The 12,482-nt window shown below is 38.0% G+C and overlaps 1 protein-coding gene across 1 annotated transcript; it reads left to right on the top strand.

Annotated features, from left to right (window-relative positions):
- The first annotated feature begins 7,605 nt into the window (after window positions 1–7,605).
- Window positions 7,606–10,515, top strand: adra2c (adrenoceptor alpha 2C). The gene has a single exon (XM_065265263.1). It carries the CDS (start codon window positions 8,103–8,105, stop codon window positions 9,396–9,398), a length of 1,296 nt encoding a protein of 431 aa, XP_065121335.1. The 5' UTR covers window positions 7,606–8,102; the 3' UTR covers window positions 9,399–10,515.
- The last annotated feature ends 1,967 nt before the right edge of the window (window positions 10,516–12,482 follow it).

The raw sequence follows: 12,482 nt of genomic DNA, 5'->3' as shown, positions 1-12,482 counted from the left end.
TTCAGATGTTCCAGATCGGTTCAATTTCGATTAACAAGCTATCAAATCGATTCGATTCCGATTCTCGATTCAATTTTCGATTCCGGTTTTCGGGATGCTTCCATACCTCTTACTTTTTAAGTTTAGGTGGCATCAAAGTCGATGAAGCACCTAAAACCGCCATTTTAAGCACTGAATTAAACAATGACAGGCTCCTTGGTAACATCGCGCAGAGCAAAAAAGAGGGTGACGTCTAGTGAAGAAGACTAGTAATTTGATTAACGTTAATCTTACGTTCATTTTTTGCAGGAAAAAAAACGATTCTGCTCTTTGAGAATCGATTTTGAATTGACCACGTATAAAAAAACGATTAATCGAAAAATCGATTTTGCCCAGCCCTAGTCATAGCCTAGCCCTTACATGCTAAAAAAGCTGTAATAGTTTGAAATGCAAATTTAGGCAGGGGTCTGAAAAATTGCTTTGTTACTTTCGTTCCAGGTTACTTTCGCCCTGGTTCTCCCCTACCTATAAATACCAAAGAATGCATATTAGTACCTTAGAGGTACATACTGATACCAAAGAGTGCCTATTAATTACAATATTATTATTTAATTGTTTAATTGTTTCAAAGCAGCTTTACATTATAGATGCAGGAAAAACACAGAAAAATCATAAAACAGGGTGCTAAGTTAAGCCAATGTCAGCATACTCCCCAGGGGTTGAAAAAATCCCTAGGAGAAAACCCCTGTGGGAAAAGTCTTAGGAGGGAAAAAAAACCCTTGGGAGAGAACCAGGCATATTCGACTCTATAGAGTATATACTATATTATGGGTATGATTTTTACAATTTAATGGAGATAAAAATTAAAACATAGTATATATACACATGGATAAGTAGATTAGATGGGGCAGCTGGTGGTCGTTGGTCTGACATCAGCTGGGCATCATGTTGAAGGAAGGCCAGTAGATAATTGGTGTGATGACCTCCACAGCAGCCGAACTGGGTCTGTTAGTCCCATTGTCCTCGGGAATGAGGACGAGACAAGGAAGAGAAACAAAATCCCATAAGCATAGGGGCCATTCACATGTAAGGCAAGTGTCACACAGTATTGTGGTTTATAATATGCTCGGTTCCAGATAGGCTAGCTATTGCGGCATAAGTATATAACCCAGACGAGTTATGTGAATGTTTTTTTTCCGGACACTCTAAATATAGCGGGATGAGTATATTTACTAGTCAAATTATGTGAATGCTTTGTATATTATTACCTCAGAGGTACACACTGGTACCAAATGTACAACATTTCTGTACCTAAATGGTACGTATTAAGACCATTTTAAATGTAACTGCCCCAGTGACAGCTTTTTTGCATGAGGATAACCCTGTTTGTAATAATACATTGTGTTTCAGTTTTAACCCTGTGCCCCTAATATGTTCATGATTGGTTTACTGTCAAAACACCTTCCAGGTAAAGAGCATGTAAAGCTTTCCTCTGGCTTAACTGATATGACACTAAGAAAAAAGTCATGGGTTTGATACGTGAAATGCAGATACAGAAAAAAAACGAGATGAATATAATAAATCTAATGTCCCTTATTTTGCAAATAAGACTAGAGAGATATTATGCATAATTACAGTGCCCTGCAGTGTTTGTTTCTGTATAATAGCTGGAAAATCTAAGTAGTCTTCTTATTTTAATATTACGAGACTAAGAGCTCTTTGTGCACAGTAAGTCATTTCGGTGACTGTACTGTACAGCAAGAGCACGTCATGACCTCATGTCCCCTCCAAGCCATAAACAACAAATTCTCCCTCCTTTCTTCCTCTCTTTCTCTCATTTATCTCTATCTCTTACTCACCTCAGCCATCTGTGGTAGAATGACTTGGCTCACTACCACCCAGTCTCACTTGTATCAAAATCTGTCTGACAGTGGATCAGAGCAACAGAGGACAACCTATGGTATTTGATTAGCCCTCTTTAGCATTCTCACGGGAGACAGATTTTCACACACAGGGAAAGTTACACAATATCCTAACTAAACACATTTTGAAATGCTTGTGCAGCTTATCATTTTGCCCTTGAGTCACACAGCGCTTCAAGGGCGACAAAGATTTCATTAAATGTAATGAACGCTTGTATAGATTGAATGCTAAATAATAAAACTAATGAAACTAATTAATTTAAAGTAAAGAGAAGTCTGGATCGTTTTAACATGCAATAAATGAAACATCTTTATCATATTAGTATATGCATGCCATAAAGTTAATAATGAATCTGGGCATATTTTTTAGTTTTTACAAAAATCTCTTTGGTTAACCCAGTCATCCTTGTTTTAGTTGAAGAATTGTAATTTTATTCAAGTCAATAAATTGCTTTATTTTTACATCATCTTGTTATCTCTCCTTGTAGTATATTTGTGGGCCTGATGTCATACTGTAGCAATATACAAAAAATCTGCATTGTTCCTGTCTGAATAATATAATGGTTCCTCTAGGTCAGCATATGAGAAATGCACAGAGGTGAAATTAGCAGATTTGCCATAACTGTTAGTATTAAAGGGTTAGAATTTGTATTTAAGCTGTACTTCATTGACTCCAGCCTGACCTCACGAGAATTCATACATATCGTTCAAAAACGTACTAAAAACAACAAATAAAATGTGGTTGCACCAAATTAGCCACCTTGTAAAATACATATGAATTGCCATGATGTAGCGTTGCTGACTCTATCTTTCTAAAATTTCTTAAAATATGTATTTTTCATTTCATGAAGCAATAGACAATGCAACACACCCCCAGTCTACTTACAAAATTTCTTACAGTCGAAGAAATTACTATGATTGTCTTTTTGAAATGAGTCCCAATTGGACCAAATCCTGCTGTTGGAGACAATTACACGTCACACTGTGATGCAGATGACTAGGGAATTAAAATTAAACCTGCCTTGTGCCTCATGGCGTCAGGCTGTGTGGGCCTGTGGTCAGGATAGACTCACACACACATATACTTGTTCATTTGTGTGGACAGACGAGCCGACGCACACAGGTTCCTGTAGCTGTCATCACTTACTGTGACAGTCAATCACAATGTTGCTAAAATGATTGCCCACAACACTTCAATCAGTCCTCAGACATGTCACTCTTCCACATCAAATCCCAAGTTGTTTTTAATTTACAGTCACTGTCCCTGTTTCTATTACCCATTTAATTTATCTATCTTTTGCAGTCCACACTTTGGAACTGTGACCACATTACTCCCTGTTTTTCATTTATCGGTATACAGTACCTGCTTTATATTACCCCCCCCCCCCCCTCCAGTAAATGTAAGGTGGTCATGGAAAACATTTGTTGCAATCTTCTCAAAGATGTTTCCACAGTTGTCATGGATTTAGGCTGGCTCAGTTTTTTCTGTCTCCTTAATCCCAGACTGAATCGATGATGGTCAGATCAGATCTCTGTTTGGGCTGTACAGTCTGTTGTTGGACTCAAAAATCTTGAAAAGGTTTATTACAGTACAGTCGATAAAGAAGGTTTGAAATAAACATATCAAAATTGTCTGACACACTAAATCAAAATATGTAAATAAATCTAATATGCCTAAGGCTTCTGCACAGTACTGAATTTTCACTGCAAACTAAAATTGAAACATGAAACATGAAATCACTGACATTGACCTGGTGTCATATAGCTACAAGGCTGTTCATTTACTACAAATGGGTAAAAGACAAAACAAGCTCGTAAAAACGTATTATTTATAAATGGATGTAATGGATATTTTTGAGTCACGAACAATGTGTTTAAAAAGTTGTGTTTATTAAACAATCAGATGATTTTTTTAGTTTTAATACAATATTGTTGATATTGCAATATCGTCAGATGGTACAACCAATCATTGTCTATTTGCAGAATACATTTTAATGCGCTCCCTATGTCATGCTGATTGTTTGTTTTTTTGATAGTGGCATTTAAAAATATAATCCCGAAAATAGTTTAAAAGTGTAAAGCAACCATAAAACTTACATTTGAGAACTATAAGTTTAAGAAAATGTTTTAAAAAGTATAATTACCAGTGGCGGCCGGTGACTTCTTTTTTCGAGGGGACTCGATGCAAAGTTCGTCACAACATGTATGTAGCCCATCATGTGGTGGTTCCTTTTTTCAAAATATGTGTTCTGCGCGTCGAGAGATCCTGTGCATCACGTGTCTTGTCAAAATAAGGACCTGCTGCAGATGCGGCTAAAGGGTTTATGATAAAAGAGATGCTCGCTTGCCATATACCCGCATAAAGGGAGTGTCTTCCGTGTATGTTGTGAACGTGAGTGTCTTTTTTATCATAAACGGTTTAGATGCGTGTGCAGCAGGCACTTTATTTGACAAACACGTGATGCACATGGATTTACATGGCGCAACAAACACATATTTTAAAAAACGCAAGCAATGCACGACACTCCTAACACTTATTTTGAATTTGTGCCCCCCGGATGAGCAGTCACGAGCCGCCACTGATAATTACAATTATAGACACCTTTAGCTTGTATTTATTAAAATATATTTTTTAATTTATTATTAACATTAGCTTTTTACATTTTTTTAGCTTAATGTATTTTTTCTTGGGGCATTCAGTTTCTGGTTGCACCACCTTACATCTGCTATGAATTTAACTTTAGCAGGCTTCTACTTGGATGCGGGTATAAGCCTTTGCCTGTGATATCAATTTCATTAATCTACTTTTTAGATACAATATAAAATATTAAAATATTTTGAATTATTAAGAAATAATAAAACATGAAAAAATCTAGTTTTATATTGGTTGTACCACCTGAAAATTAAAGTGTACCAGCCTACCCATTACATTGATTAAAGTAGCTTTTTTCAATATTTAAGAGAAATCCAAACTTTTCATTCAGCCATAAAGACCACTTAGGGTTTCCTGGATGATGTGATATCATGTTTACTGTTTATACTTGCCCATTTTTGTACAAGCAAAATCACCAGTGTTAAATGTATACTGCTGGTGTTCATATGAATACCACCAGACCTGGTGGAACCCACAAATTATTGGGGAAAAGTTTTATAAATGATCATATCATCCTAACAACTACTGACATTCATCAATTTGTTTATAGGAAATGTTTCGAACATAAAGTAATGCAATCTGACTGCTCATTTGTCTGGACATTTTACAAGTTTAAGATACTGTACCAAAATGAAAATCTGTATTTATTATATTAATATAAAAATATATTATCTAAAAAAAAATCAACTTTATTTAAACTACATAGGTTTAAAAGATCAATGTGGCACATGTCATAACTGTATCAAGTTATTTGTATAGTACATAATGCACCCAGACATACCAATGTTGATCCCAAACGTGTCTCAATTGCGGCGATATAGAATTGAGCATACATCTCAATGAAGTTACCTACGCATGTGAATGTGTATCATGTTAAAGGCATTTATTTGCTTGCCATCCTTTTGAATTTGAATTATTTGCGGAATAAAACCCAGGTCGAAGGTAGAAAGGACAGAAAGGAGCTCAACTCAAGGTAATGCTGTGGATCACTCACATACACACTTCAATTAAACAGACACAAGCGTGGCCCAAGGGGGACCTTTAATGATCACAAGCCAGGAAGACTCAATACAAATCAGCTTTGAGAAGAGCAAAGCCTGAGGGTCAACTTCTGCTTTTCTTAACAGTGTTGTCATGAATTGTAAGCTCACCCACAATCCCACCCACACACATGAACGAACGACAGGTGCAGAGCGAGAGCGGCACACTCATGCCAGACAGGTCACAAAATCACAAAATCACACAATCGATCGTATGCACAGATGTTTGGGTGAGTACACACAAATGCACTAATACAGATATGAATGCATCTTCAGGCACACACAAACAGGTTTTACTTTATTACTAAGGGCATATAAAAACAAGTTAATAACCTTTCTGTAGTGTCTGTATTAAAACAAAAGACATAAAGCAAAGCACTCAGCCCTTTAAAATGTAATTAAACGTCAAGACTAACTCTTGTTATTAAAAGCATTTATTGATGCCATCAATTCACTCCACTAATAGACTGAGCCTTCACAATTGTTTCCCATTTCTGTGCATGTATTTGTGCACCTGTGACAAAATTGTTATTTGACTCTGAGTGCTTTTTATAATTCACATGAGGTGTCAGAAAAAATGGACACTGTCTAGCGCACACAGACAAGTGAAATTTAGTAGCTTAATATCACAGATGTGCGACAGCTGCTATAGACTTCTCACTGACCTATCAGCATACTTGGAATGAATAAAACTTTTCATCCCACATTTAAATGTATGCATTTGACAGATGCTTTTATCCAAACTGGCAACATTGCATTGAAGGTACATTTTTATCATTATCAGGTTTTGTGCTGTTAATGCAATGCTCTACCATATGAGCTACAGGAATATATTGTAGTACTGCAATCAGTTGAGCACAGACTAAGGGTGGCAGATATATTGAATATTAATATTATTAAAATTAAGCTGAATGTCTCAAAGACAGCACCAACATGAATATTCACTTCCACTTTACATCTCAGGAGCAGTGTGAAACATAACTCAGACAAAAAAAGTAACAGAAAGCATCACAGGTGTGCAAGAGTTACAGGAGAGGATGGATGCAGAAAGCACAATCTGTAATATGAGAATGGTTTGGTTTTTAGAAAACTAAATAAAACTAACTACATAAAACCAAACAAATACAGTCATTTGCAAGGTGTGCATTAAGAAAATTGTGAGCAAGCGTGGTAGAACTTTCAATCTCCTCCATCACCTCAAGAAGCATTTACAAAGGCATAAGTGAATTAAGTGGCTGCTTATGAGCCCCGTGGCCACCAGGGCGCATAAAATGACAGTTTAATTGTTATATAATTGTTCTGCTATATCTGCCACGCATTCGGTATGACATTCATGCACTACCTTTTAAAAATATCCTAATATGTACCATACAGATATGTGGGCTATACATTTGGTACCAATACGTACCTCTGAGGTACTATTATTAACACTAGTACACAAGGTGCACTTTTTGAAAGGATACCACCTCAGTGACAGCTACTGTAGGGACCACTGACCATTTTTTTCTGCACTAAACCTTTTAAATGTTTTTTTTTTAATATCATGTTTTAAACTAGGGAAAAGAAAAAAACATTTTCAAAAATATCGAGATGCCCATTTATTTTACTCATTGCCATCTGCTAGTTAAAATCTTGAGAAATTGAATGTCAAGAAGTGCATTTGAATAAGGGGACTCCAAAACATTAATAAATTCTCGCCCACCATTTTACCATGATTTGCATTTTCAACAAGGTTATAGATGGTGTAATTTGCATAGGTTTTGTAAAGGTAAGGAGGTGAGTGTGAGTGAGTTTTGATTATCACATTTCCTACATCTATGACCGCGCATGGCAGTGTTACAACAGTGACATCCAGCGAGCACATACTGTACGCCAAAAGCGACAGTTTCCTCATACTTCTCATTCTTTTTTCTACCTACTGAGCTCATTGTCATGTCAGTAGTATCACTATAAAACAAAGAAAACGCATTTAGTCCTTGTTACAATACCTACTGTAGCACATACTGTCAGGTTTACGCGGCGGTTGCAGATGTCCTTTCTGAGACCTGACGCTATATTTTAAAGCAGTTGTAAAACCTTTAACATTAAAAGATGTTGTAGGGTACTTTAGTAGTCCATCCTCTCCGTCTGATGATCCGGAGGCGGGGCGGCGCACCGTCAGTTTAATGTTGTCAGCACGTGGATAGTTGAGTCCCGGGCGGGCAGGGCGCGCGGCGTTTCGCTCGGGCGGAGAAAGCGCGAGGATGCTGAGAGGGACGCCCGTGAAAGGACGAGCAGGTCTTGCGGATTTAAAAGACTGCGTCCGATGGTGATGATCGCTACAAAGTCATCCCGGGATGGGTTTCTTTTTACAAAGCCATCTAATAGCCAAATGATTCGTAAATGCGCGTAACAGAACGGGATTAAAACGGTAAGAAGAAACGGGAAAGAAACTGCTACTGCTGTTAACAAAGTGAAATATTATACATCGCAGCTCGGGGGATTGATTGAAGACTTTTCAAAATCAATATGGATAACTTAAGCTTTTCAAACCAAGACAGCTACACTGACACTGGTAATGTATCCACTGGGAATACTACAAGTCAGTATTCACCAGCCACCATTATAGGGCTTGGAGGGCTGGTGGGCTTTCTCATCTTGTTTACCATAGTGGGAAATGTACTGGTTGTGATCGCCGTTTTGACAAGCAGAGCTCTCAAGCCACCACAAAATCTGTTTCTTGTGTCTCTGGCCAGTGCGGACATTCTGGTGGCCACGCTGATAATGCCCTTCTCCCTGGCTAATGAATTAATGGGCTACTGGTTTTTTGGAAAAGTTTGGTGTGATATCTATTTGGCGCTAGATGTTCTTTTCTGCACATCATCTATTGTTCACCTGTGTGCCATAAGTCTGGACAGGTACTGGTCTGTGACACAAGCAGTCGAGTATAACCTCAAGCGGACACCTCGCAGGGTGAAGGGCATGATTGTGGTTGTCTGGTTGATCGCAGCTGTCATCTCCTTCCCCCCGCTCATCTCCATGGATCGGAATAAAGAGGGTGATAGCAGTGAACCGCAATGCCAGCTGAACGACCTCACGTGGTACATTCTCTACTCCAGCATCGGGTCGTTCTTTGCCCCGTGCGTGATCATGATCCTCGTTTACATCCGCATCTACCAGGTGGCTAAGACCAGAACCAGAACCATGTCTGAAAAGCGCCGGGATACGGAAGCTGAATCAGGAACGCCTCGGTTGGAGAACGGCCTGAGCCGGGAGGATTCGAGGCGTGAAAACGGGCACTGTGCCTCGTCGCCACCCGGTGAACACAAACCGGGCGAGGATGACCCAGATGCTGACCTGGAAGACAGCAGCTCATCTGACGAAAAGGCCAAGCGAGGGAAGAACGAGACGGCGCCTTCCCGAAAAGACAGACGTTTTAGCCGCAAGAACAGCTCCTGTTCCAAGCATTCCAGTCGGAAGTCCCGTGCCAGCAGCAAGTCCCTCGATTTGTTCTCTTCTCGCAGAAAGAGAAGGAACACCATTTCCAGGAAAAAGATCTCACAGGCGAGAGAGAAACGATTCACCTTTGTGCTGGCAGTGGTGATGGGCGTGTTTGTGGTCTGCTGGTTTCCATTTTTCTTCAGCTACAGCCTGTATGGGATCTGCCGGGAACCCTGTGCCATCCCCGAAACCCTTTTTAAATTTTTCTTCTGGATCGGTTACTGCAACAGCTCCCTCAACCCTGTAATCTACACCATCTTCAACCAGGACTTCCGACGGGCTTTTCAGAAAATCCTGTGCAAGTCTTGGAAAAGGTCGTTTTAGAGCACAATGAATGGCAGCTTGTTGCAACATCCGGTGCCATGTATAGGTGGTTGGCATAGCAGAAAGGCTTTTGGGTGTTTACAAAGAAAGGACTGTTTTTTTTATTTTTTTGAAATACCACTGCCTCTGTCTCATTGCATTGACAATCTTTACACAACAATGACAGTGATATTTGTTGTGTAATGCTTTTTTTGAGGACAGCAAATGATGGTCACATGGGTGGTACCCAAACCTAAAGATGCTTTAAAAAGACCCACCTGAACTTGGTAGCACTGCACTGCATTAGAGGAAACAAGCTTATCTTTATGATGGCTGCAGGCACTCCCAAGATATCATGATACATTTTTATGATGACTTTGCACATATGGCTTGTCTCATTGTGACGGGAGAGCTATGTAACATGAAAGCTGTGTCCTTTTTCATGGTGACAAAGAGAAGAAAAAGAAAAGGTGATTTAGCAGAAAATGTACTGTTTCTTTCCAGCTGAGCGAGGCGCAACGGACACTCTTGGTTAGGTAGAGCTTTACCCCCTCAGAAGGTTGTCAGCAAATGACAGATGAAAGCAGAGCGTTGCCCTGATGTGGTCAGGTACTGCGTAGCTTTTCTAGGGGGTGCAAATTTAAAGCATTGTTGCAAACTGTTGTTAACTGTCCTTCAGTGAAATTTATCACTGTACTGCTGCTCTCTTACATATTAAAAATGCCATAAAAAGATACAAATAAGAGCTATTTACTGGATTAGACTATTTATTAGATTAGATAAGAAGCTGTAAGTCATTTTCAAAGATGATAAATGATGATTTATTTATATACAGTACAGGATTTATTTATCAGATTCTAAAAACGAAATAAGCTTGTGGCTATGCTTGTATAATGCCTCCGATTTGTTCAAAAGATAAAATCCAGTGTGATATAGAAAGCTGTTGTATATTTATAAGGGCAAAACATTTTACTCAACATTGTTTGTTTGTTTTTGTATATTATGAAACATCTCCCTTGATGGATGTTGGGCTTCTCTCATTTTCTATTCCATTGTGATATCTTTAAAATGACTGGCAGGTCACTACAAGCACAGCTGATGATCGAACAAAACTGAACAAATAAATGGATTGTAATTCTCTCTGAGTCACGTTCTGTTGTGAATAGGGTTTTCTAGGATACCCAGCTTTTTTGTACCCTTTTGGGCTTATCATAATTAGATGTGAGTGCTTAGAAATAGTGTTTTAAGGTTTTGGCATTTTGCAGACAAAACGCAGGCAGGATCTTACTTTCCTGGACTATTTCCAGTAGTTGATATATTGTCATTACTCCCTCAACTTGACTCAGAAGTCTAAGTGTGGCAAACATGAAAGACGGTGGTACAGTAAGGACATGTACGTAAACCTGTTACTTTCAAACTCTCAGATTTAATTCACAGAGGGAATTAAAATCAGTGGATATGTATAGGGAGTACAACAGGAACGGAGTTGAGAAACACTGCTATACAGTATAGCACCTATAAGAACCATCTGTGGGTGATATAGAACCACTTTAGCACCAGATATGGTTCTATATAGCACAATATGGTTCTATATGGCACTTAACATTTTTCTCCTATGATTAGGAGACAGTGAAGCACTTATAGTGATATTTAGCACCGTTTGTTGTACGAGTGTTATTCATTATACTGTAAACAATTTATTGGTGTAAGTCGTTGTTTAAAAAAAATGTATGTGCTCTCATAAACTTCGATACAATTCTGAAAATGTACTTTCACCCTCTTGTGGCGATCATTCTCTGATGATGTCAGCTAGATGGCTAGGGCGGGAGCATTTGTTAGCTCCGCCCCCTTCAACTGTCTGCTGCCAGTTCCATTTCTGAATGAAATGCCTACTTTTCTATATTCAATCAAAGCACAGTGGAAAACACAAGCACAGCCACTATTTTCCTTGCATTGACTTCCGGTTCACGGGGACTTTAAGATATAGTTTTAAATATCATACTTGGGTGTCAGATCTAGCCACATCAATGCAGTTAGTTTTATTTTTAGACTATTGGTATGTATATCATGTTGCATTTAACTGGTAATGATGTACGAATAGGTTTTATTTAGGTTCTTTTCATCATTGCATAAGCTACAAATAACAATATGTGTTTACATAATTTACTAATCTTTGTTAATGCAACTGCAATTCTTCATTGCTTTTATGTTTATCATCCCAGGATAGCAACATATACAACTTTTAATTTTAATAATGTATTAAATGTTGACTTAATGTAATCAAAGAATAATAAGTGCTAGAGAGATAAAATTCATTTTAACAATTAACTTTATAGATTTTTTTTACCTACATTGAGACCTTGAGAGCCCACATATCATCCATCCATTCTCTGAACCTGCTTATCTTCTGCAGGTTTCTGGAAGGCTGCAGTCCTGCTTGCATAAAATATAAGATGCTGTAGATGAGTTAGGAGACAGAATTTCCTTATTCCTTGGAGAGACAGTTAACATTTGGTCAGAGAAGGTAAATGAAATTTATTAGAGTCATAACGTTCAATTTTCACTGACCCTGACTTTAAAATTATATTAAAGTCAGATAGAACAGCTGCTTACCTCTAGGACTGCAAAGAAAGGTGTGTGTGGCATGTTGCCTTGTTTAAAACTGCGGGTTATGTACTCATGTACCCATAATTTCAAATGTTCTTATCACATGAAACACCAGAATAATGTTTATTTTTGAAAATTAAGAATGAAATGCTATGGTATTGCAGTAGTAGAATAGAATAGAATAGAATAGAATAGAATAGAATAGAATAGAATAGAATAGAATAGAATAGAATAGAATTACATGGCTTGTTGCTTGATTCTGATTGGCCAGTCATGTCATTTGCAGGTTTGTTATTCCCAGAATAACTGCTCAAAACTAATAACATGGTAACCCAGATTTTTTTATAAGGAAAAAATGAAGAGTTCGGTTCCAAAACGCAATAAATCCATTTTTACTAATTTCGGTAAAAACATGTTTTCTATACCAAGAAAAGATAAAAGATGAGTACCACTATTTTCTGTTACAAACTTTCACATACCTGTAGCATCTTCAGGTTA

The sequence above is a fragment of the Paramisgurnus dabryanus genome, chromosome 4, assembly GCF_030506205.2.
Source record: "Paramisgurnus dabryanus chromosome 4, PD_genome_1.1, whole genome shotgun sequence".
Taxonomy (NCBI): Eukaryota; Metazoa; Chordata; class Actinopteri; order Cypriniformes; family Cobitidae; genus Paramisgurnus; species Paramisgurnus dabryanus.
The sequence above is the reverse complement of the archived record's forward strand: the minus strand, read 5'-3'. Positions and strand labels throughout refer to the sequence as shown.

Excerpts from the sequence above, each read along its gene's own strand:
- adra2c (XM_065265263.1), top strand. The coding sequence starts at position 8,103 with ATGGATAACTTAAGCTTTTCAAACCAAGACAGCTACACTGACACTGGT.